The 25011-nt window shown below is 37.4% G+C and overlaps 1 protein-coding gene across 5 annotated transcripts in view; it reads right to left on the bottom strand.

The window, feature by feature from the left end:
- Positions 1–15414, bottom strand: part of PEX5L (peroxisomal biogenesis factor 5 like) — a 116904-nt gene extending 101490 nt beyond the window's left edge. For all 5 annotated transcript variants that reach the window (XM_075761486.1, XM_075761487.1, XM_075761489.1 and 2 more), the window contains exon 1: positions 14887–15414. In XM_075761486.1, coding sequence (XP_075617601.1) covers positions 14887–14907 — 21 coding nt within the window. In that variant the 5' untranslated portion in view covers positions 14908–15414. The remainder of the gene's footprint in view (positions 1–14886) is intronic.
- Positions 15415–25011: the final 9597 nt, after the last annotated feature.

Below are 25011 nucleotides of genomic sequence, written 5' to 3'. Positions count from 1 at the left end.
CTACCAATTCAGTTATGTGAAATGCACTGAATGCTGTGTCGTGCTGTTAACTATAATTTCTGTGAAATCTGGCAAAAAGCTTGGATTCAAACCTAAAGGTTGTTTTTAAGATGACTTTTCATTTTTTTCATTTGTATCAGAATAAAAAAAATCAGTTTAGGAATTAGAAACAAAAGTGGTTTCCATAACTGCATGAATGTGTGCTTCTATGTTTTAATACATCTGGATAACACTCTGTGAGGATGGAAGTGCTTTTTTTCTCTGTCTTACTGATGGAGAACAGGGGCACATAGACAGTAAGTGCCTTGTCCAAGTTCCTATAGAAAATCTGTGGCAATGACAAAGCAGGAACTTAAGCCCAGATCCCTCTGTAGTACTGCCATAACCATTGGAGGTTACTTCATTATGTGTGTGGATCCAGAAAGTTATTGCACAGAACTTGCATTTAAATAGAAGTACAGTCCATTTGGGGTTGGTGCCAGTGTAAATGATTTGTAACACCAGATAAGATCCTGTGCAGTTCCAGGGAAGGACTTAAGACCTGGCATGTGCACACTTGGGAGAATTTCATCTTTGCTGGGGGAATGGACTTCAGTTGCTGTAACTGTCCGACCAGCACCTTTCCCACATACTGAACTGTCGGGTGAGGAAGGCCCTTTGTTCCCGCATGCAGCTGATCATGCTCGGTCTTCGAACTTCTGTCTGTCTCCCCAGGTCTGAGCCAAGTGTTGCCTTTTTCAAATTCAGTCGGTAAACAAGTTTCTCAAACAGTGCATAGTAGATTGAGTGCTTTTTCTCATCTAACTTCTTGTAAGAAATGATCTAAAAAGAATGGAATCTGCCTTTCTTATAGACAGAGTAGATGATATTTAAAACCCTTCAAATTATACAATAGGTATTTTAATCCTTCAACCGTTTCTTCAGAAAGTAGATAAGGTACCACATACAAATGGAGTGTAAACAGGTACAAATCCCCAAAGTAGAATTTAGCCTACTTCTATACTAGTTATTTCTCTGTGTTCACAGAATGAAGATATGCCTTTTAAGACTACTTGGAGGCAAGGAACAATACTTCCTACTGTGAAAGATTTTAAACAAAATCCTGATTGCACTGAAATTAATAGTATCTTTGTCACTGATTTTACTGGAACCAGGATTTCAGGATTTCACTGGATGGGGAGTAGATGAACAGAGTAGCATATTTTTAAATGAATCTGGCAGTATATGAGTACATGGTGCCATGATCCTCTGCCAGTAATAAGTATTAACAAGAAAGTGACATAAGACAGAAATCTGCAATAAATTTCCTGGTTTGAAATTATGCTACTCATATTTCAGAAATTTTTTTACTGCCCGTAAACACCAGTTCTCATGGACTGCCCAAAACTAAAACTGGAGGGAAAGAAATGGTAACCAGATACACTAAATAACTTTTCCCCTGTTATTTAGTGAGAACCTGTAAATATAAGTCAGAGCAGAATTTATTTAATGTCTGTAATATATTTTTGTCCTTTATGAAAACAATTTATTTGAGGAGAAACAACTGACAAGTGTAGATGAACTCTTAGGCAGTGATTCTGTTGCTTTTCAAGAAGTGTCAGTTATAAAGAATCAAAAAAACCCCCATTGAAAATAGATGCATAATTGTCTCTAGTAAACTTAGATTCTGTAAAGTATTAGCAGATATTTGATAGGTATGTTTTTAACTGTCAGTTGAAGTGGGAATGATAGTCCAGCCTCATCATCAGTAGTTTCAAAATAAAACATAAACCAGAATGTGTTGTATAAATGTCACAGTGAAAAAAAAAAAAGTGTTACGTTTCCACTTGAAGATGAGTGTAAATGTTTCACACTCCTTACTGACCGCTGTCCGAAAGATTGTGCAGTTGAAGCAACTACTTTCTTGTCTGCTGAAATGCTAGGTAGGATGTTAATTTTTAGAACTGATGATTTAGCAGGAAAGACTAGAAATCAAAGAATGCCTGTTGGCAGTGATATATCAAAAGCACTGTGGAGGCATTCAACTCGTAATTTAAAAAAAAAAAAAAGTGATTGTTTATTGTGGATTAGTCTAAGCCAAGCACTCTACTTCCTTGTGAAGAGCTGTGCAAAAGTCAGTAAAGACCTTATTATTTCCATATTTTCTATTTGCAGTTCTTCAGCCAATTGCAGTTGTTCAGTGGGCACACTATGTACCTTTTAGCCATCTGACAAACTTTGTCTTGGTATACGTAGTCTTTCTAGTCTCTATCTTGTCTGGTTGGCCACTTCAGTAATGTAATCTTTCTGCTCCCTAATTCTGCTAATGACACTTACAAAGGCTGGAACTTGAGCAAGTTTGTGTGCAAGAAGGAATAGTAAATACTTTCATTTGTAAATTTACATAAAATTACTTTGGTGCTTAGAAAAAACACAAAATATATGCAACAACCCGTATGTACAGTTTTTTCTGTGATGATTAATGAGTCTGAGTTAATTACTTGGAATTTTATTTGAAACTTTTTCTGATATTTGTCAGTGACTACTTGAGAAAAGGGCAGTGAAATTCTGTTACTCTGACAGCTATAAAACACTTTGGAAATAAGCATTCCTTTTTTTTGTGTACTGGCAGGAAAAAGTACTTAACTCATCAAATGACCATCCTATTTCCTTGCTCAGTAAATTTAGCAATATGCTTTTGCATATCTTTGACTACCCATTATCCAGTGATCTTGCCTATTTGGAAACTCTTTGCTGGCATGACTCCTGAAATTCTTAAAGATGAGTAGCATAGTGATGCTCAGTAAACTGCAGTGCAGCAAATGCTAGAAACCAAGAGCTACAAGGCTGTAATGATGTTATCAAGTTGTGATGGAGTGTTCATGGGCACCTGTCTGCCTGATACATTGAGGAATGCAAATGACAGCCATCATGATCTGAAATAGGACAGGAACCCCATAAATCAGATCCTGAAGTAGTTTCATGAGCCTGATTTAACCCAGAAATCATTTTCTGACTCCGTCTACTAGAAGGGATGTGGGACTGACTATAAGATGTGGTTTTATGATCCCTTCAAAGAGACCAGTCCAAAGTGAGTTCAGCAGTTTTTCCTGGGTAGGACTGCAAAACAGACCACTGAGTTATCTTAAATAAGAGCATATGCTCTAAATAATGACCATCACATTTATTTTTGGAGTTTAGGAGAGAAAAGTAGTGGTAGTATGGAGAAAAAGCTGTATCCTAGCTGCTTAGATCTAGCAAAATATCCATACTGGTTCTGATGGGTTCTCCTTTAGATTCTTATGCACACACACTTCAGCTGTTATTAAAATAAATTTAAGCTTACTGTTACACAATGTTAACACAGCTGGTGATTTCAAACCCTCAGTGCTGGCTTGTGGGAATCTGAATACAAGATGGGGAACAGCTTTAGTGTTTCTAGCATGAACCATTGAGTTTAGCTGTATGGGGGAAATACATTTCCTCTGATTATTAAGGTTTTAAATGTAGCAAAACTCTCAGTTCAGCTGAGTGGGAGACTTGATAAGGAGGCTGGCAGAGAGAGTATTCAAACTGTAGAGCTCAGCTCCATGAGTAGTCAAAAGGATGTTTTAGGCTAGGCAATGGGGGAAGTGAGACTCATTTGTCAGTTCCTGTGTGGCTCTATTAACAGGAGGCTACTGAAGCTGTGAAGACAGTCAAGCCCTCTGCTGCCATGATAGGAAGACTTTTGACTTCTTGATGTTAAGGATTTTGGTCTTACTGAACAAGAGTGAGGGTTTGTTTCTGCTGAAGTCAGAGCAATTTCAGAAGACAAGGAGAGTGTTGTTGAGATTCAGTCTTCTGCTCTTGCGGGCAGCATGTCATACAAAGTCTTTCATAAATTGATTGTGCTTCATCTTTAAAGTAATTATGTTTTTTGCCTTCACTATTCCAATTGGAAGGCTATTGGAAATCTTGATTGCTCTAATGATTAGAAACCTTCTAATTTCCAACCTAAATTTATTCACAGCTGGTGAATATCCATTTGTTCCTGTGCCAGTTTTGTCCTTAGCTAATTTAGGTTTTTCCATATCTGGTGTTTATCTCCCTGATGCATTTACATGCTGTGATTATGTGCCTGCTGAGCCATCATTTTGCTGAATGAAATAAGCCAAAAACTTTTGGTGTCTTCTGGTAAGATAGACTTTCCCTTCTCCTTGATCATCCTTCTTTGGACCTGTTTCCATGCCTCTCTTCTTGACCAGATCTGTACAAGATTCTCAACTGAAAATTTGCTAGTGGCATTGTAAACTGGCATTGATATTTTCCTGACTATTCTGGAAAAATCTCTTCTAAAGCTAGATCTGCATTTGTCTTTTTTATGGATATATCGTATTAATGGCTTATAGTCATCTTGTATGTGCAAGTCTTCTTAATAATTTCTAAATTATAGTATAGAGCTTAGTGTAGACATTTTTTGTTGTTGATGTTCAACAGCATATTGTGCTGTTAAATTTAATCATATTTGTATTGTTGGTTTACAGAGTTCCCTCTGAGTTTCAGGTCACTATACAGTACTGATGATGTTTCCCAATAATGATGATGTTTCCCAGTATTGAGCAATCCACAAATGTAGTCAACATCTTTCAGTTTCTAGCAGGTTTATGGATGAAACATCAGACGTCAGTTCCAACACTTATCCACAAAGACCCTCCCTGTTATTGTCTCAATCTGATAGTCCTTCCTTCAATGCTGTATTTTTCATTTCCCCATGAATGAGTTTCTTGCCCTCTTTACAGATTTTCTACTATTCCTTACTTTCTCCAGCTTCACCAATAATTTTTTTTGTGGCAAATGCTTACCAAAGAAAATATAGTTCAAGTCAGTTACATCTTCCTTTCCTATAAACCTAGTTATGATAACAGAAAATGTTGTCAACTTTGCCTGACATTATCTTCTCTTGATAAATTCAAATAGCATTTCTTCCAGTTTTCTGTATATGTTTATTTGTTTATTTTTCCTTAAAGTCTGTCCCCTAAACCCTTGCAGATTATGGATAGCCATGTGGGTATCTGAGCTGTTAGTTGTCTTACCTTTTTTCTCAGTTTACCTTAAATCTTGACATATTTTCTATTGTCTTGTCATATGACACCATGTCCAGATTCATAACTAGACTATTAAATATTTGCTACCAAGTCTTCAATTTCATATACCAGTTCAATCAGCAGTTTGGGATAGAGATTATATAGTGTACCTCTGCATGAGCTTTTGCTTCACCCATTGGTAATTGCAGGATTCATACCCTTGTACCCATTTTGTGTTTGCACCATAAATAAGGTTATCCATAATACGAATTCCTCTTAAGTATGTTTTGCTTCCCCCCACACCTCCTTAATAATGTAACTGAAAAACTTTCAACTGTTGTTTTAGTATACTCTCAAGATCTAAATAAGCTTTACTTTTGGCAATTTGTACTTTTTCCTTCTGCCTTTGAGGAGCATCTCCATTCCTTGTGTGTTCTTGGCTTAGTCTTAACATTTTAACAATTGAAAATATTAGTTCTGAAGCTTCTTACAATTTTTTTCTCCCACTTTCTTGAGATCCAGGTTCCTAATGAAACCAACACGTTTGGTTTTCTGTTTTTCCAGAACAGCACATAATCTTTTAATATGAGTGCTCCAGGGATAAGTGTTCTTCCACTGTTTCCATGTAGTGTCCAGCTGTTTTCTAATCGTTCAGATTCCTTTGTTTTGTTGCACAGGTAAGTCTATGCATCCTTTCCAGTTTTATATACCTTGCCACCTTATGTATTACCTGGATTAAGTACAGTGGTAATATTAACGATGTTTTCTACTCTTCAGACCAATAACAGCACTTCTTTCCTTCCTAGTTTCTGTTCCTTTGCCTTATTATTCTCTGTGCATCATAATTTTCCTCCTTTCTTTTATCTAACAAACTAGAGATACGATTCTCATCTAACCTTCTGTTGTCATTCTTATTTTGAGAAGTTTATTATGTTGTGGTGTTTTGCGGTTTTGTGGGTTTTTTGGTTTTGTTTGGTTGATTATTTTTTTTACTACTACTTTTACTTACTACTGCTGGTCATCCTTCCTTATATTCATTTTTTCAAAGTCGTCTTAAAATTGTCCTTGTTCTTGGAAGGAGTGTTAGATGACAGATAGCAAAAGATGAAAGAGCTTGTCTACATCTGAAGCTTGCAAGTGCAAAATTATCTTCCTTGTTAAACTTCAGTGAATGACAGCAGAAATAACTTGTCACTTTGAGACACATGTCGAGCTGCACTTGTTATTACTTCATTAATCACTTCTATGATATTTCTATCATTATTTCTATGACAATAGTGTCTAAGGCCTTAGTGAAGACTAAGGCCATCCTCCTAATTTACATAAATAATATTAATCTGTTCTTCTGTGTGAAATACCAGATACAGACTTTTTTCAGATCTTCCTATTAGGGGATTCTCCTCTGGATTTTAAAAAACTCTGACAGATTAGCATCAAATCAAAATGTGATGTTTTTTCTCCGTTTTACATAATACTAAAAAATACTCAAAAAACTTCTATTTATGATATTCTTTGCTTATTCTTACATTATTATCAAACTCGACCTTAGTAAATTCTGTGAACTTAAACTCTAATATTCAGTGTTACTTATTGAGAAACAGATCTCTATATTCCTGGGTAGGCTTAAACAGCCAAGTATTATCTCTCAATTGACTTTTAGCGAACAGTGAGTAAGAGTTCCTGAACCTTTTTCTTGATACAAGTACCAGTTAGAAAATGAATTAGAAAATGCAATTTGTAACAGCTTTTCTGCCCCTGTTCAGGACATACTGTAGTCTCTACTTGACCCACTAACTTTGGAACCTGACTGGTGACATTAAGAAGACAAGAATTAATGTGAAAAAGGCTTGGAAGCCAATTATTATCTTATTCACATCAGTATAATTTCCATTTACATTCAGTCATGTAAAGATAGATACAGCTGGCTCTAATGTTGGCAAGGCAAATTTTAAAGTTTTGTTTCTTCAGCTTTTGAAAACTAGTATATACAGCCAAATGATTGATCTAAGAAAAAAAAAACCAACAAAGAAAAATTTGGTCTTAAAATAAATGCATGTCAAAAACATTCTGAAGTTGTCATTTCTAAATGTCAGTGGATAAGAGTATTTGAATTTCTTTTATGTATCTCATAACAGAAAACAAAGTCTTAATGTAATCAAGAAAGATTGTTTGTCTGAATTCATTGTACAGTAGTTTCCTCATCAAATATGCTTTTGTTATTTTACTGACAGATTCTAAATGCATAGCTGTTATTTTCTATGTTAATTGAACAATGCTGTCCAAAGATGTTTGTATTCATGTAACTCTCATTATATCCAACATCCATATTTAGGACAAGAGATGTTTTAAGGGGATGGTATGAAATTAACAGTGGCAAGTTACCAGAAGATAGTAGACTGCTCTAAAACAAGTGAACATGAGGTGGTAGAGTGTTCTCATATTTTACAGAGAAAGTCACAGAGTGTAGTATGATTATTTTTCTCTAGGGATTTCCAAAATAAATAAGCATATGAGAAAAGAGAGTTCATGGACATTGGTCTACCCTACGGACCTGTTATAGTGGCTGCAGGTAAAAAGTCAGGTTGCTCTTTTAAAGTCAGCTACTTGCCTTTTCTTGGTGGTCCCCTATTGTCTCCTAGTCTAGATTTAGTTGGTGAGCAGTGAGCTCTTCTGGCAGAAAAGTCCTCAGCCATCAGTTTTCTTTCTGCTCATGGCAGTGAACTTCACTGTGGAACGTTTTTGCCTTGCGACAAAGTGCTGGTGATCCAGACCCCATTGCACGTAGCATGCGGTCATGACGTGGGTGAGCATGGCTGGCCTACTGCAGGCAGTATAAATGAAAATGCAGTGCAAATGTGATAGGAGGCAAAACATTTTGAGAAAGCCTTTGAACCCAGGTAAGGAGGAGAAAATTAACAAACGGGACAGAGTGAGAGAAGAAACACTGGCAAATCTATCTGAGCGTCTTGATAGGCCGTGGAGAAGTGGAGGAAAGAAACTTGGAGCTTGCATCTTATTGTGCCAACCTGATAGAAGTTTAATCAAAAATGTTTGGGGAAAAGTGCGGTAATGAGACTGAGATGTGTGACTAATCGTGCAAACTTTGGAAAAATCACATTGAGGGGCTAAAGTTAAACTTTGGGTTGTGTTTTCTATTCGTGGGGATAGGTAATCTGATGAGATGTGGGTTTTTTCCATTCAGTATTATAAGTTTCAGTGACTTGATATCTTAGACTTAATTTATTTATATGCAAATAAACCATTGGAAGCAAAACTCATGTACTCATGACTCAGAATTTCAAAAGCCTAAGCAAGCAATGAAATATCCCACTGTTCATAATAATTGTGACCTGGTAGGAGAACTTGCTGAATATGGTCTTTATGATCCTTGGGCATTTTGTTAGTAATGTTACTGGACAATGATGAAAATGCGTAACTACAGAAAGTCACCTCCTAGTTTACAGATCATGACACCTGATTTGAAAGATGACTGCTCTGTTTTGTAGTATCAGCTATTTCTGAAATAAACTGTGCAAACTTACATTCTGTGATACAAACAACTAGTAGATGCTTTCTGTGCTGGGTATGTAAGAAAAACAAGCTGGTTAGACTAATTCTATGTTTTTACCATTTTCATTTCTAACTGTTGCAAAAAGGGTAGCAAATTAAACTACATAGATGGTTTTAAACGGAACTGGTTTAGACATCAAAGCCCCCCCCCTTCTTTTTTTAAAAAGCTTCTGGAGAATCAGCTTGTTTAGAAACAAGATAAATTGGGAATTCTTTTCCACAGATGAATGTCTATGAGACTGCATTTTCGAAAGGGAACTCTAAATTTCTGTATGTGGTTATCTTATCTTTCCCATTCTTTCCTTGTCGTACTTGGATATTTCATCCTGGTCTAACTTATGGACTTTTTCCCAACTTTTTGGCATCCTCCTCTGCATAGCAATTTCATCTATGTTCTTCCATTCTGAGACTGCTGGCCTGTCTTTTTCTGATATATTAACAGTTGGTCCCATTAAACGAAGTAGTTTTCAAACATGTGTAAGCCTAAACTTTCAAACAAGTTTAAGCTAAGTAATCAAAACAGACACTCTCTCTCTCTCTCTCTCTCTCTGTAGGTCTTTATGCAGCTGAGTGTTTTGCTATTGATCGTCAGTCCTTGGTTTTAGTAGTTCTGCAGGTGCATTTTAGGATATTTGAAAACATGATTTGAAAAAAAAAAAAAGTAACTGCTATTCAAGCTTAGTATACGTGGTAATTGGAGTAGACAACGTAGGTGGGGCAAAATGAATGCTTGGAAAGGTGACTGGGCTAGCTGAAGCTATATGATGAAGCTAGAGGTAAAATCCAGGTTTCTAGATGTGTAGTTTAAAGAATTAGTAACTGTATCATGCTATCATAATTTGTGGCAATAGCAGTAGATCTTAAAAAAAAAAAACAGTATGATTTCTTGAGTAAACAGTGCCTTTTTTTGTGAAAGCTATATACTAGATTTAGACTAACGTATTTATATACATAAATGACAGTGCTAGGGACTGGCGTTTTTTTCTATGTTTTGAAGGAATTTAATTCCAGAATAGAGGGATGGATCCTTATTTAGTTAGTATGAGTTTCTTTTAATTTGCATCCAGCAAAAATACCCTGTGTGCCAAGAGTTTCTGAGCCTTTGCAAAATTTTCTGCTAGGTTCTTGTAAAACTGCCTAACAGCTTCAAGGAACGCTTCTCTATACCAGCATTACAAATACCCACAATTTGTGCAGTTTCAGTATGCACCTTAGCCAAAAGCAGTATATCACCTACTTTCTTTGAATGAACTTCTTTCAATGAAAGCGAGTTAATTATTTTTAGCTTGTTTCATTTATAAGCAGTTCATAATCTGCTGTTCAATACTTGAAAAGCTGCTAGTGAATAACTGGAAAATATCAAGACAAAATGGCAAACATGCCACCATAAACACTGGCCTAGTATTGTGAGTACTTTTACAAAAGGCTTGCAATAGTGGAAAATTATCAGTTTATCGTAATAGAATTTCAGCTAGGCTAGGAGTTATGATTCATCAACATCACTAGGGATCAGTTAGCAGTTCAGCTATGTGCTCAGATTTTTAGAATTTTGTAGCTTAAAGTTATTAAGTTTATGTTGATCTTAACAGCTGAACAAAGATTCAATCTAGCATTGAATTAAATTTTATGTTGTGCATATTCTTTGTGGGCTGTTTTATTCCTGTACAAAATGTATAGCTGAGAGATTACCTTTTTATTATTCATAATTGATTGATAGTTATTTACTTTAGGTGGCATTGTAACCAATACTATTATAGTATTTTTAATAGGTTACCAAATAAGCAAAGATAGGACTTGCTTCTGTGACTAATCTTGAGACAGTTCTGCTTCATTTCTCCCAGTGAGTTAGCTGTATCTTAAGTGTTGGGAAATCAGTGCAAAAATATTTTTTTATAACTTCTAAAATATTTACCAACACTTTTCAGGCCCAGTAAAACATGTGAAGCCCTTGAGGTTTCATCTTGCAAGAATTTTCATGTGTAGATAGTTATTTTTCCGTAGACCCACTATGATCATATTAAGTGTGTGTTTGAGAACTTAAATCTTACTGAAATGTGAATAATTAATATAGATCATTTCATGTAAATATGAAATGCCAATGGTAGAATGTTAAATATCTTCAATAATACAAAGCACAACATAACAATCCAGGGCATGAAGTTGACTCCCTATGCAATTAAAAGTTTAGGAGATTAACTATCTGATCTGGAACCTGGCCAAGGCATCGTGACTAACAAGCCTGTTCTTGTGAAAAAGAGCCAGAGGAACTCTGATAGCCATGTGTGGTCAAGATTTCTCTTTTGTCTAAATTAAGCCATTTCAAAACATAACACTGCCATACATAAAATCCCATGCCAACATTTGGCAAAGCACTACTTCTGTTCAAGCATTTGTGCTGGAGAAAGCTGACTATATACAGCATCAAGGCAAACAGTTTTGAAAGCATTTATTTTGAGTTTCCCAGTATGCCAAATGCTGCTGAAAATCCCATTCTATGATTGTAATTTACCCTTCATCCATTTCTAGAACTCTCATAAAAGTCAATGGGAGGGACTGGTACCAGGTATATAATAAACTGTAAAAACTTTAAAACATCTTATTGTTGGCTGTTAAAATGATAGACATTTTAGAACAGTGACTGTGGGATGAACTCAGCTTATGTTCCGCTTCCATCTGGTCTGCTACTGTTTCCTTGAAGATGATGAAAAACAGTACACATTGGATTGCACACACTGTCCTAAGAGAGAAATACTCTCACCTGTACAGTTTAGCATTTAGATCCGGTTCTTTTGCCGTATCTGTGTAATCCCAGGGTGTGCTCCTGTAACCATTCGGTTTTATCCTGTCAGACCCTAAGTTTACTGAATTAAACAGGACTTCTGCATAATTGAAGTTGCATATTTGTAGGCAAATAGCCTGTGCATCTCATCTGAAGTTCTCTTTCTCATGCAAAAGTCCCACTTTAAAGGCTCAGGCTTCAGGAGGTAGCTATGTGCCTTAGAACCTATGCCAGTCCCTGTTATGTTTTAGACAGTTACTGTGTAAACCAAACAGGTTGGTAAATATGGCTAAATCAAATGCTAATGCTTATTATGATAGTGAAATAGCTTTGAAAGAGCTCCCGTGGCACTGTACTTCTCTGCATCCTGTTTCTGTTTGCAGTGCTGGCTCTGCGGAAGGCCACTTCGCCTTTCTCCTACTATTTTATGTGAAAGCGTGTGGTGCACAAGTAACACAAAGGCTAGTCCTTTAGAAAAGTGCACGGAAATGTAAAGACAGTGGTTGAACCAGAAACATACCTTCTTTTTAGATTTTTTTTTTTTTTACTATCTTTGGAATTTTAGCTTGGGACCTCTCAAGTATTTCTGTGTTGTGAGGATTCATTTATAAAACAGTAAAAGGAAAATCTAGACCTACGTCTTTGGAATAAACTAAGTGATTTTCTGGGATTCAGAAAAAATGAAAACCAATCTGTACTATAAACTAAAAAATTGAGATACACATATTATGGCCTGATGTAGTGAAGTACTTTAGGTGTTTGCTGGATTCAGCAGTGCTTAAATACAAAGTATATTTCATCTACACTTGCAGAATTTACTAAGCTTAGTCAGAAATTCCTCACTAAAGCTGATAATGCTTGATGCCTATTCAGGATAGGTAAATTCTCAGTCTCTGTAATTATGCTGATTACATTGTTACAGTTAATGTTCTCACCTTTCAGAAGTCTTTCAAGAATTAGCTGAGTTATAACAAATTATTAGTAAAACATTGGCTCTCTAAATATCTTTTAAAGTAACTGGACTAAGGAATTATTTCTGCAGATTTTACTTTTACATCTGAGAACAAAACACTAGGAAAGGGAAACGATGACTGGCATTCTAAATCAGATCCTACATTTGATCACAGTAACTTCAGAAAAGCTTTTGCCTTAAAGAGTGTAGGCTCAGGCATTATGTATTGGCACATCATTTTGCATTTGGATGTATAAAGTTAGGTGCTTAAGTACCCAGGTAGGGTCCAGCTAAACACTCCAATTTCACTTAAAGAAGTGGAAGCTTTGTGAAGACACTGAGCAAATCACAAATGTGGTTGGTTTTGTTTAGGAGTCCAGGTACTGACTTAGGTGCTGGACTTAATCCACCCAAGTTTGGATGGTTTTATGGTTCACCTTATTTTTGATTGGCAGGTAATTGCAAATAGTTTTCCTTATGTTAGTAGAAGTTTTACCAGAAGTCTTGCAGATATTAAGAAAAGGACTTGTAATGCTTAAGATGTGCCTACATTTTTGTTAGCATGTGGTTTGATACTGTACTTGTATGGTAACTTCGATAGTTTGTGTTCCAACAGGACTTAATAAATGTTACAGTAGATCATTTCATTGCAAAGAAATTAGCTCTTTATTCTCTTTGTGTGACTCACTTAAAGGCTCTAGTTAAGGATATAGTAAACATGAAAATCTCTCCTAATGCTTTAGGCTTTTTTAGGTGTTATCTGAAGAATATTAATGCTTCCTGTTAGGACAGAAATATATTAAAAAGTTTGGTTGATAAACTCAGATGGGTTTTTATTTTTAACAACAACAAGTGTACTCAATATGAACAGTATTTTTAATTCAAACTTTTAAAGATAATTTAGTTAGAATTTGATTACATTTGGGCTAGAAAAATGAAAATATTTTGGAAAAAAAATGTAAAGGACATCAGTCACTGCATATTTGTATATTTTGACCTGATTTTTCTATTGCAAATTTGATTTAACCTTTTAATGACTCAAAGTTTACAATGCTGCCAGACACCTCAATATTCCATTATATTTCCTTTTTAAAAGTGATGTATGTTTGTTGAAACCTTGTGATATATTACTCATAGCAAAGAACTTCTGCTTTCTTAAGGGTACAAAAATGTATTTGCCAACGTCCTATTCAGTATCATTAGTTATAGGATTGTTTTTGTGTAACTATAAAACAATGCATACTCTAACCTTATCAGAAAAAAGTAGTAATACGTGTACTCCTTCCCTGGATTACGTTTCTTGTTAAAACCTGTTTGCTCTCCTATTGCAAGCAATATTATGACACATTATTTATCATTGTTGAGATTAGATAACACAAACATGAGAGAGTAACTGGTATCATTCAGTTCTGGAAAGCAGAGAGTGCTGAATCAGAGTCCTCACTTAACTCACATACATTGTACACAACCCTGTGTTTGACATTGACTTAAGTTTAATGTCCCTGATGACCATTCAGCAGATTTTTAAATGCTGTGCAGAATCATACCAAACAGAAGTGGTCAGCTTACACTTCCTAAAACTGCAGTTTCTCTGTAAACAGCCTTAGTACTAACAACACTATGTGCAAGGCTGATGCCACGGTACATGATAAAAGCATTTGATTATTCCTGGCAATGAACACAAAGCCAGATTGGGGTCTAAAAGCAAAGAAATTAATTTGAGAGATCAGTGTAAAGCTTTACTCCACTTTGGCATTTCATTCCTCCTTCAAAATAGACTTGGCTTTCCAAGGAAGAGCCATGTGAAGGAGAGCGGGAGTCAAGGTTAAAGTCATCACGTCCAAGGCACTAGTATGTTTTTATCAGGGAGAGGCATTTTCTGCTAGGGCGATGTGGATCAATACGATCATGAGACAAGATTTCTGTCTAAAATGTTGAAGTCACTTAGACATGTGTTTGAATTCATTCTACAAAGTAATCTTGGGGCTTAGCAAAATCAATCCTCATCCCATGTTGAGAGGGAAGAATAGATATCCATCACCTTTAAACACAACACACTGTGCAAATTGACGGCTTTAGTGTGGCATGAAATCTTTGCAGATTTGGCAAAGCAAGTGCTCTGTCTTTTCCCTTATTGTTTGCCCTTCACTTGACATACAGGAAGAGATGCATCAGGAGGATGGCAGGAGACATGTGTCACTTAAAGCATGCCATAACAAGCTTTGCCCTGGAATGCTCCCTTGAATCTGCTTGAACAAACAGGCATAATAAAGGAAAAAATATACATGAAACTTCACCTAGTTATAAAGTTGATAGAACCCCTTTTCCATCCTCCCCCCTGAGCAGAGCTAGCCCCAGGCAAGCTCTTCCTTTCAGCCCTGAGCTGGAGTGCCATGATCACATTGCACCAGTTCACTTGTTGCACAGTGCCAAGGTGGCATCTCTCCCCTCTGCTCAACCCACAGAAACTTCACCAAATCATCTCTCAGCAGAGCCCGTTCAAAGGGTTTCTCCTCTCCAGCCTGCTTGCAGCCTCTTACCTGCATGTGTCCCTGGTACATTCTGCTTTGTCTGGTTCAGGTGCCCCTCAGGCCGACAGGTTGGGTGTATGCTGAGGTGGGGGCACTTCTCCTGTGCACTCGACTAAAAGAAAGAAAAAAGGAAAAAAAGGAAAAGAAAAAAAAAAAAAAGGCTAACCCTGAAAGACCTGTTTTTTGCAAAAGATTCAGTTTGTCCTGGAAGCTCCTTTACTGCTTTCCGTAACCCAGTGATCCGGGCTGCTTCCTTCCCTCCTTTCTTCCTTTCTGCCTCTCTCTCCCTCTCTCTGCCTTTTTAATGCGGTGCTGCAAACTGCAAAGGAGCTGTTCCTTGCGGGGTGCTGGGGGGAGGCGGGCCGGACCCAGGCGACGGCGGCTGCTGCGGGGCCGCCGGGCGGGGAGCGGCGCAGGGCGGAGCGGGGCCGCCCGCTCCCGGGCCTCGCCCGCCGCACCTCGCCTCGTCCCGCTGCCAGCCGGCCCGGCCTGCCCGCCTGGCGGCCCTGGCCCCGGCGGCCCTCCCCCGCCTCCTGGAGGCAGCCCCAGCCTCCCTCCCCCCCTCCCTCCCTCCTTTCTTCTCTCCTCCCTCTTTCCCTCCCTCCTTCCCTCCGTCCGTCCGCAGAGGGAGCGCGCGGCATCCGGGGAACGCGGGGAGCCCCGCGGCCACCGGGCGGAGCCCTGCCGGGGTCCCGGGGAAACGGCGGTCCCCGGGCCACACCGCCCCGCCAGGGGCTGGCGTCTTCCACTGCAGCAAAAAACCAAAAATAAAAAAAAAACCACAACCAACCAGTAAGCATAACATTAAAAATATTGGAGCGTCCCGGAGCCAAAACGCGGCCAAACCTGGATCTGGCATATGGAGCCTCCCAGATGGCCGCGAGTTTTGCCTCCTCGCGTGGAGGGAGAGGGGTTGCACCCCAGGCAATGGTCGTCTCCCAACCTGGGGTCGGCTGTGACCTGCTCACAGCCCTTCCCCACCGCGGCTGCAGCTGGAAGAGGGCTGCTTGCTCCCGCCTGCCTGCAGCACTGAAAAAGTTTAGTATCGCAGCGCTAGATGGAAGCGCAGGCTGTGGTCATAATTAAACTGCATGTTAGTAATACGCTTGTGCCAGGCCCTACCTTGTGCCTTGCGTATGAAGAGCAACCGTGATCTGTTGTGATTCACAGAAAGCGTCAGAAGGCTCTTTTTATGGCTTGATAGTGTTCCTTGGTAATGTTTTTCAATGCTTGTCATACAGTAAAAAGTCTGGCAATAGCCTGTACGTGCAAACTTCTGACCTTGTAAACTGGCACAATAGGCCTGCTAAATTCTGCAAGCGACACCTGCATCATCTTGGATCTAGCTTTTTTCTGCTCTCCTCCACCTAAACCCTTAGACTTCTAATCTGCTAAAAAGAACAGCTGCTTCAATTTCATTGCAAATTTCTGTTCCACCCAGTATATCTATATTCAGTGGCACAGAAAACATCCAGTGCCTGGAATTTGCTAGATTGTATAATTTCTTGGCTCTGAGCTCCTAAGCCTTACTATTAAACTGCACAAAACTTTATGATGCTTTTGATTGACCAGACAAATTCAACCTTAAGCGTATTCCAGTACTAGAGCAATGCAAAATAGATTTCTTATTCCTGAAACCAGCACATTTGTATCATTGCAGCTCTCATTTCAGCTGACTAAATATGCCTTTCTGAAGTGTTCCTATTCAGCTAAAAAAATGGGGTTTTGCAGAATATGAGATTGTGAAGTCGTCAGTGATGGCACAAGCAAAATCTAGCCAATTATTTTTTTCACTTAAGCTTGAGAGTTTTATCTTTTAGATAGATAGCAAAAATGACAGTTCTCTTACATCAAATGAATATGTATCCAGCGCTCTGAGATTTGTGAACTGCCTAGAAGTTTAGCCATGTATTGGTGATAAAAGGAAATAAGAAATGAATATTTTTTTGTCTAAATCCCTTAAGCCTCTTTGAAAACCTCAATTAAGAGCTGATGAGCTTAAAATACTTCTTTGGGATTGTCCATACATGGTAGACGTATATTACTGTAAAACTCCACTGTGTAATACAAAAGGTGACTGCACTTCCACAGATGAAAATATCAGATTTGAATTATTATGGTTTCACTTAAAATATAAAATACAGAGTATGGATTTTTCAGATGTAAATATCTGGCTGCCTTTGTGCTCAATTTAGAAGAAAGTTTAGGTCTAGACGAGAAAAAGCAAGTCCTATTTAAACTTGGAGCCTTGGTGTCTTTGCTGTTTGTTGAACAGAGATGTATTAGACTCTTACGCTTTTAGTAATCTTGAAGATGCACTTTTTCACTCTGGCTACAGTAGATCCAGATTATCCTTTCCTCAGGTTAGTGTGCAAATTTTCTATTGTAGCTGAATGTTTTTAAGGCATGTGAAAAGTTTCTTTGTTGTTGTTTTAAGTACAGGGCTCTCTTGTTTTTTTCAGGGGGAGGCTGAGGTAAATTTGTTAACGCCAGTATGTAGCAATCTCTGTTTTCTCTAAATCTACGTATATGCATCATGATTTAAATTTTTCTTATGGAGTAGGAAAAAATACACTTATAGTAGATCCAGCTTTTACCTTTTTCCTTAGCAGGGGGCTAAATCACTTGGCACTGGTCGATAAGAAGGCTGGCAAAGCAGCAATCAGTGCAGTGGAGAGACGGAGGGAGGTGTATGTATAGATAGATGGATGACAGTGGTTTCTTCTTAAGGAGCTGTTCTTTAAATATCTTTCAGTGCAAGCCACACTCACGTGCAGTGCTGTGCTTCCACAAGCGTAAACTCTGCCTTTGCTCCGCCTCTTCATGAGAAGAAGCTTCAGCAAGATTGTTTTTCTGTCTCCATCCAGTTCTAATCTGGAATCAATGCACAGTATTTTTTGCTCAGTTATAGTACGATTTCAAAATGTGCAATGGTGGGTGGGACAGAAAGCATTAACTTGCAATTCTGTAACGTAAATATAAAGGCAAGTTCTTTACAGCTTAGAGAAAGGTGGGTGCCAGGACCCATGCTGTTTGTGACTCTGTTCTATTTATGAATGTGAAGGTCTGTTATGTTACAGGGCATATTTAATGGCACAAGGTTCACTTGCTAAAATGCTTTAAAAACATTTTTCCATTGTGGTCCCTTTTGGTCTGTCTGTGTGACTGCCTTAGTATTTGAACCAGTGATGTCTGTGTACTATGAGGTCTCTAAGCTTTGTTGTTTGTTATGGCAAAAATGGGAAAAATCATGGTAGAAAATATGAAAGTCATAATGTTTGTTAAGAAAAAGAAGACTCACCATATGGCTCAACAGATTTTAATTAATATTAAATTGCCAGGGGAAATTTTGCAAAAAGTCAAATAAAAATCCTTTATTTTACAAATAAGTGCTCAGAATTTGTTTTCAAATATATTTCTGAGGCGATTAGGACTATTAGGAAGCCCAGAGATAGTAATGGGTACAGGGGCATTTTCAGAAATACAGAAGTGCACAGGGTGTTTTTGGAGAATCTGGCAGCTACCTAGTTACTGTCAAAAACCTGACATTTAAATCCTACTGGGAGGCCTATTGATTTTTCAGTAGTGGTAGATATTTAATTCCTTTCGACCCTACTGATATTTATGTCATCTTGCAAATTTAACATAGTTTTAAATCACTGATTCTGAAACTGCACAAAACAGCACTTACAGACTCCAAGTTAATAACAGTTACGTAGTATTCTTCGTTAACAAAGTGATTGGAATGGCAAAGTCTCTGGTTTCCATGCCAAGAAACCACATGGCAAGGTCAAGTCATGATTTTTATTAGGGAAATCATGCCATGATAAACAGACCTGCACATTCCAAGTCAGAAAAGCAAATATATACTCAATGTAAAACATGTAGTTAAGTGCTCTTCCTTAGTAGGGATGCTTTTCTGAAGGTGGGCAATAGATAACTTGAAGGAAAAAGAGTTTCCATAGCTGTAAGTTGTGCACACCAAAGTGTTCAATGGAAGAGTTTTAAATGCAAATTGAGGATGATGATTAGTGGCATCGGAGGCAGCCGTTGCCTGTGATGTGCTGTACTCCTGTAGTTTCAGAAGCAAGACTTGGAGAGAGCACTTTGGGCAACTCAGAGCTCTGCATGCATGGCAGGTTGTTGACTCCATCACTCTACTGTGCTCAGATCTCTCTGAATCTCTTGGTGTTTCTCATGTATGACAACAGATTGTGTTGCCAGCATTCAACAGTATAATTTGTTTGGTCATAAAGATACAGATTTGCCGCTTTGTTCAATAGTAGATTAATGTTCTGGTGCATATACCTTATATAAAACAACACTCTATTAGCTCATGTAACCATGGAGATAATAAGTAATTCGCATACACGGAAACTCTTTGGGTTCATATAGGCCTAACGTCTGCATTTTAGTAAGAAATAGATCTTTACGAACATTGATACTAACAAATATTTTCATGAATGATATTTTCTGCTAACTGAAAATAATTGGCCTAATTTGTGAAAACATGGAGATTATTAGAAATTAACTACCGAAAATAACCTAGCTTATTCTTAGACTCAAGTGAGGTGCAAAAACTGTGAAAATTAAAATCAGTTGTTAATTTATTAATAGTCTGAAATCTTATTAATAAGATAGAATTAAGAATTTAATATATTGTTAGTTCTGACACATTCTAGTTACACTTTATACTTTTCTAGTTGCAGTTGTAAGGTATGAATGGTACAACCACATATTAATGAAAGTGCTAATTATATTATGTGTATTTACACATTACTTTTATATGCTAACATGATTTATATGTGTTTAGGGAATGCATGTAAAGGAAGTTTTTGAGGTGCTTTTACATACTTTAATGAATAATAAATTTGAGCAACACACAGTCAGAAATTAATTTTAAAAAGCTAAAAGTTTTGCTAATGATGCATATAAAACATTTAATTAATAAGACTCAATGTAGAAACCACAAGTCACGGTAGCAAATAGCAATTAGATTGTAAATAGCCTGAGTACTAACAGGATAACTCTTCGTTATGTTGGAGTTGCACCAGTTTTGTTCACCTGTAACTCTGTGTCTGTCAGTAAATATCAGCCTAGAACTTGTCAAACAGAATGAAGAAAAATACCATATTGTTCCAGATTATGACTAGCATAATTACAAACTCCACAGTCCTATTTCAGTTGAAGCTTCCATAATTGTTACCATAATTTACATATAGCTTGTTGTTACCACCATCTTAAGTATAGGATAAATGATGTGAGTGGGCAGAGGGGGGAGCAGTCCAGCTGCGTCCCTGTTAGCACTGTCTTACATGTTGTACAGGTGGTGATATGTGATGGGCCAAGGTTGCTGCTGCTACATAGCCTGTGCCACTCAGGCCTATATCTGAAACAAGCACTGCAGAGAAATTGTATCTTCCTTGGGAAAGGTGGGCTGTGAGTGGGCTCTTCACATACACTTGTATTGAGTTCAGCAGCAGCTGAGGATACAAGTCGTGGTTATCCATCGAATCTTTAAGGTTGGAAAAGACCTCTAAGATCATCAAGCCCAACCATCAACCCAACACCATCATGTCTACTAAACCATGCCCCAAAGTGCCACGTCTACACGTTTTTTGAACACCTCCAGGGATGGTGACTCCACCACTTCTCTGGGCAGCCTTTTCCAATGCCTGACCACTCTTTCCGTGAAGAAATTTTTCCTCATATCCAATCTAAACCTCCCCTGATGCAACTTCAGACCATTTCATCTTGTCCTTTCACTAGTTACTTGGGAGAAGAGACAAACACCCACCTCACTACAACCTCCTTTGAGGTAGTTATAGAGCACAGTAAGGTCTCCCCTCAGCCTCCTCTTCTCCAGACTAAACAAGCTCAGTTCCGTCAGCCGCTCCTCGTAAGACTTGTGCTCCTGTCCCTTTACCAGCTTCGTTGCCCTTCTCTCGACATGCTCCAGCAGCTCAAGGCCCTTCTTGTACTGAGGGGTCCAAAACTGAACTAACTATCCATTAACATATCACCCACATCATATCATAAGAACAGGAAATGGCCTTCTAGTAGATCTGTCCTGCCTTTATCTTACGTGATTGTATTTGTTAGCACCATAGTTACTGTTGTTTATCCAGCCATATATTCAGTTTCCTAGCAGAGGAGATTTACTTTGTTTGCAGAAAGGCTGGTTTTGATGTGTAGTAACATTGTTCTCACAGAAATGCCTTTTACAAAAAGGATCTTCTGCCTAGAGAAAGGAAGGAGGAGAAAGTATGTGTCTCTACTTTCCCTGTGCAACCTGATTGCAGATTCCAAGAAAACTTCATTTCAATACTCAATGCTCTTAAGTTTTTCTGAATTTCGACCCTGGCATGCTTCTGCTGAAGTAAACGCAAACTTTTCACTGACTCCATTGAAACAGAGTGCCTTATCTACGTAAGTGTTACAGACTTATAAACCAACCATTCCTCATTTATCAAGCAGAAAAAAGTTTTATGGAAGATGTAGAATCTCCAAGCATACGCGTGTACTGCAGTTACTGTGATTGCAGTGTAGCATTAATGCATTAGGGCTGATTCTGCATCCTCTTAATGAAAGTCTCAAAATGTGGAAAGTCCACAACCCCCAAGATAATCAGCTGCAGTGCTTAATTATCCTACTATTTGAAAGCTTTTACTATTGACCTTACTTAAATATGCATTGCTGAACTTTATGCTTTTTTTTTTTTTTTGCTTTAGCCAAAATTGATATGGAGAAGGATGTATCCCCTTTCCCTTTGTACACAGTTTAAGAAAATTATTTAGTCTTCTTCAATTTTCTCTTTTCTAGGCTAAGTAATCCCAGTTCCTTAAACCTTGTCACGTAGATTGGGTTTTCTAGATCTTGATCATCTTTCTTACTACTTTCTTTAGACTAGTTTACCTGAGCAATGTCCAGAACTGGACAAGTAACTACTCTGGTCAACTCTTGTTCAGTAGACCAGAAAAATTTCTTCATGTGTATTGCACACAGGATTTCTGTTTATACATCTTCCATATGATGTTGCAACGCCACGATGCTGTTGAGTCATGTTCAGCTTGTGATCTACTGTTACCTTTGGTGATATTCCTGGATCATTTGCTTACCCACTCTGGTTTTTTTGTTGTTGATTAGTCTTACCTAACTGTAGAATTTTTGCATTGTACTTATCAACTTGTATCCTGCTTATTCAAAACCATCTCTCTACTTTATCTAGACGTTTTTAAATTCTGATCACATCCTTGTCTTGTTCTCAGAAGCTTTTTCAGCTTCATGTTGCCTGCAAATTTAACAAATATGCTTTCTATTCCTTTAGCCAAATCATTAATCAAAATACTGAATTATATGCTGTTCTGTGGAGTGTCACTTGGGAAACCCCTCTAGTTGGACAGTGAATCATCAATAACTGTTTTCTGAGTTGAGTTAAGCAGCCATCTAACAGTGACAGTCTAGACCATGTTTCCCCTAGCTGTATATGACAATATCATAAAGTTCTTATTAAAAATAGGCAGTCTTTTTTGCCTGTCTGTAATGCCTGTTACCTTATTGTACTGAGAAGAAAACAGTCTGCATTGCTGCTTAGTCATCCCCTTATAATCTCCTAGATACTTAAATTGGTTGTTTGATTGTCATAGTATTTCTGCTGTAATTAGAAGTAAGCTTTCTGGCCTTTCTTTCCCCTCTTTTTAATGCTAAGCATTATGTTTGTACCTGTTTACAAGTTCTATTTAATGTTTCTGAGATTGCTTCAATCTATGCTCAAAGTGTCCGAGGGTGAATTTGATCAGGTGTAGTTATTCTGAAAAGATCTAATATGCCTAAATACTTTCAAGCCTGTGTTTTCCCATCACTGGTGTTAGGTCTGTTAGACTTCTGATCACAACTGACCATCCCAGGTAATTTAAATCTAGTTTTTTTCAGATAGCAGTAATATTTTAACAGCATGTAGCTCACTGGTGGTTCCAAAACATGTTTTAGAAGCTGCATAAATATACAGGCATTTACCTACTCCAAGCTTCTGATGTCTGTGGCCAGATGGGCGCCAGTATCCAAGCTGGCTTTGGTTTAAAACTAGCTTTGGTATGTCTGCACTACATTGCAGTTACATCAGGGAGTGCAATGTAAACACATCAATTCACCTTGAAGTTAGGAAAAATTACTTATACAGAATACTTGCTATAGAGTTAATAAAAATCTGGTTTAAATGTTTTAATATTGCTAAAAATGTTTACATAGTACCAGTACCTAAAACATGCTAGACCTCAAATGAAAGGATGATTCGCAAGGATTTTCTTCTGATCATTTTTTCTTGAGTACAAAAAAGCTTTAGAGATCTCAAAGTGAAAATTTTTGCTTTTTAATCAGATTTTATCCACTTGTGATTACTGATAATATAGACAACACATATTCCCCTTACCATATTTAATGGCTTCACTATTTGTTGTACTTGACAAACCTTGAGAATTTACTCGATTCAGTGAAGCATCTATTTAGAGTGACTCCACACAGTTACATAAGGGATTTTCTGGCAGCAAAAGGTTTAATGTTGCTGCATAAATTCTGGGTAGCCAGCATGAAAAAGACACAAGAATACTTTGTACCTTAGATCCTATTCCGTACAAAAGAAAGAAGGATTTTTGTTGAAGTGTGAACATTCTTAATCACTGGAGAGGTACTACAATACAGAGGAGTTAAAAACCTGAAACACCTAGCTCTTATATATTGTTTTTAAACTACTGATATCAAAGCATTTTGGCAGTAAGTGCTGTTATCTGCATTTTGTACAGGTAGAGATAGGGGTTGGGAAATTACTTTCATTTCATCACTAACTGTGGAGGTTGTTAAACAGCTACTGTTCAAGTTAAGACATTTTATGATCAGCAGTTCCAATAACGTTCATCAGGGAGTATTCAAGGAACTGCTTAAGAATGTCTCTGGACTGTTAATGTTGTTTTTTATTAATTGATACAGCACTGGGAAGGCAAATACTGTGCCAGAATTTTAAATGGGATGGCTTAGTAATTACAGGCCTTTCAGCCTGGTGCCAATCCCTGGCAAAATTATGGAAGACTGATATGGGACATTATTAGTAAAGTAATAATCAGGAATAATGTAATTTATGGCAGTTCTCATTGGTTTATGGAAAATATATCTTGTCGGACTAACTCAATAGCTTTCTTATGATATATGAGGTTTGGTTGATGAATGTTGTAGTGCTGATGTAATGGACTTTCTTAGGGTATTTGTCATGGTACCATATAATCTTTGATTAAGAAATGAGAATAATGCAAATTTAACTGGGCAACACATTAAAAGGACCTAAAACTGCTTATCTGGTAGTCTTAATATGCAAAGTGGGAATGATTGTCTAAAAGAATCCCTTAGGATTTTTTGCGCCATGCTCTGTTTCCCATTTCTTTTAATGACAAAAAAATTTAAATCATTAATGGTAAATTTATACAGACGGAGATAAAGTTTGGGACTTTGGAAATAAAGTTAAGTGATCCATAAATCATATATGCTTCAGTAAAACTGAAGGTAATACCATACACACACATATATATATTTGTTTTATAGATGCATATTTTCATATATATGAACAAATAATTTAGCTTATATTTGCAGGATGAATGACTATCCTGAGAAATAATGACTGAAAAGTTTTTGGGAGATCATGATACATAATTCATTGAATGTAGGATTTCACTATCACATACTGGCTAACGGCCTAAAAATGGCCTGAAGAGAAACTTCAAACAGGAATCGTGACGTTATGCTACTTTTGTGTCAGTAGTAATGTGATAACTTCCTAAATATCTGAGTATGTGTGAAGATTCATATTCATGTTTCAAAAAGGAATAAAGAGTTGGTGAAGGCTTAGGGAATGATTAATGGATTGGACATTCTGTGCAGCAAGATATTTAAGGGGTTGAACCTATTTAGTTTAAGCAAAGATAATTTGTCCCAGCCTTCATCTATATAAGGCACAGAATATGATACTGGAAAAATTTTCAACATAGCAGTTATAAAAAAAGTAAAATGGTGGAAAGTTGGAAATTAGACAATAGTGGAGTCCAGGTGCACATTTTCATAATAAAAGTAATGAACTGTTGAAATTGTTTT

This window comes from Balearica regulorum, chromosome 9, assembly GCF_011004875.1.
Source record: "Balearica regulorum gibbericeps isolate bBalReg1 chromosome 9, bBalReg1.pri, whole genome shotgun sequence".
In the NCBI taxonomy this organism is placed as follows: Eukaryota; Metazoa; Chordata; class Aves; order Gruiformes; family Gruidae; genus Balearica; species Balearica regulorum.
This window is presented reverse-complemented; position numbering and strand designations above follow the sequence as displayed.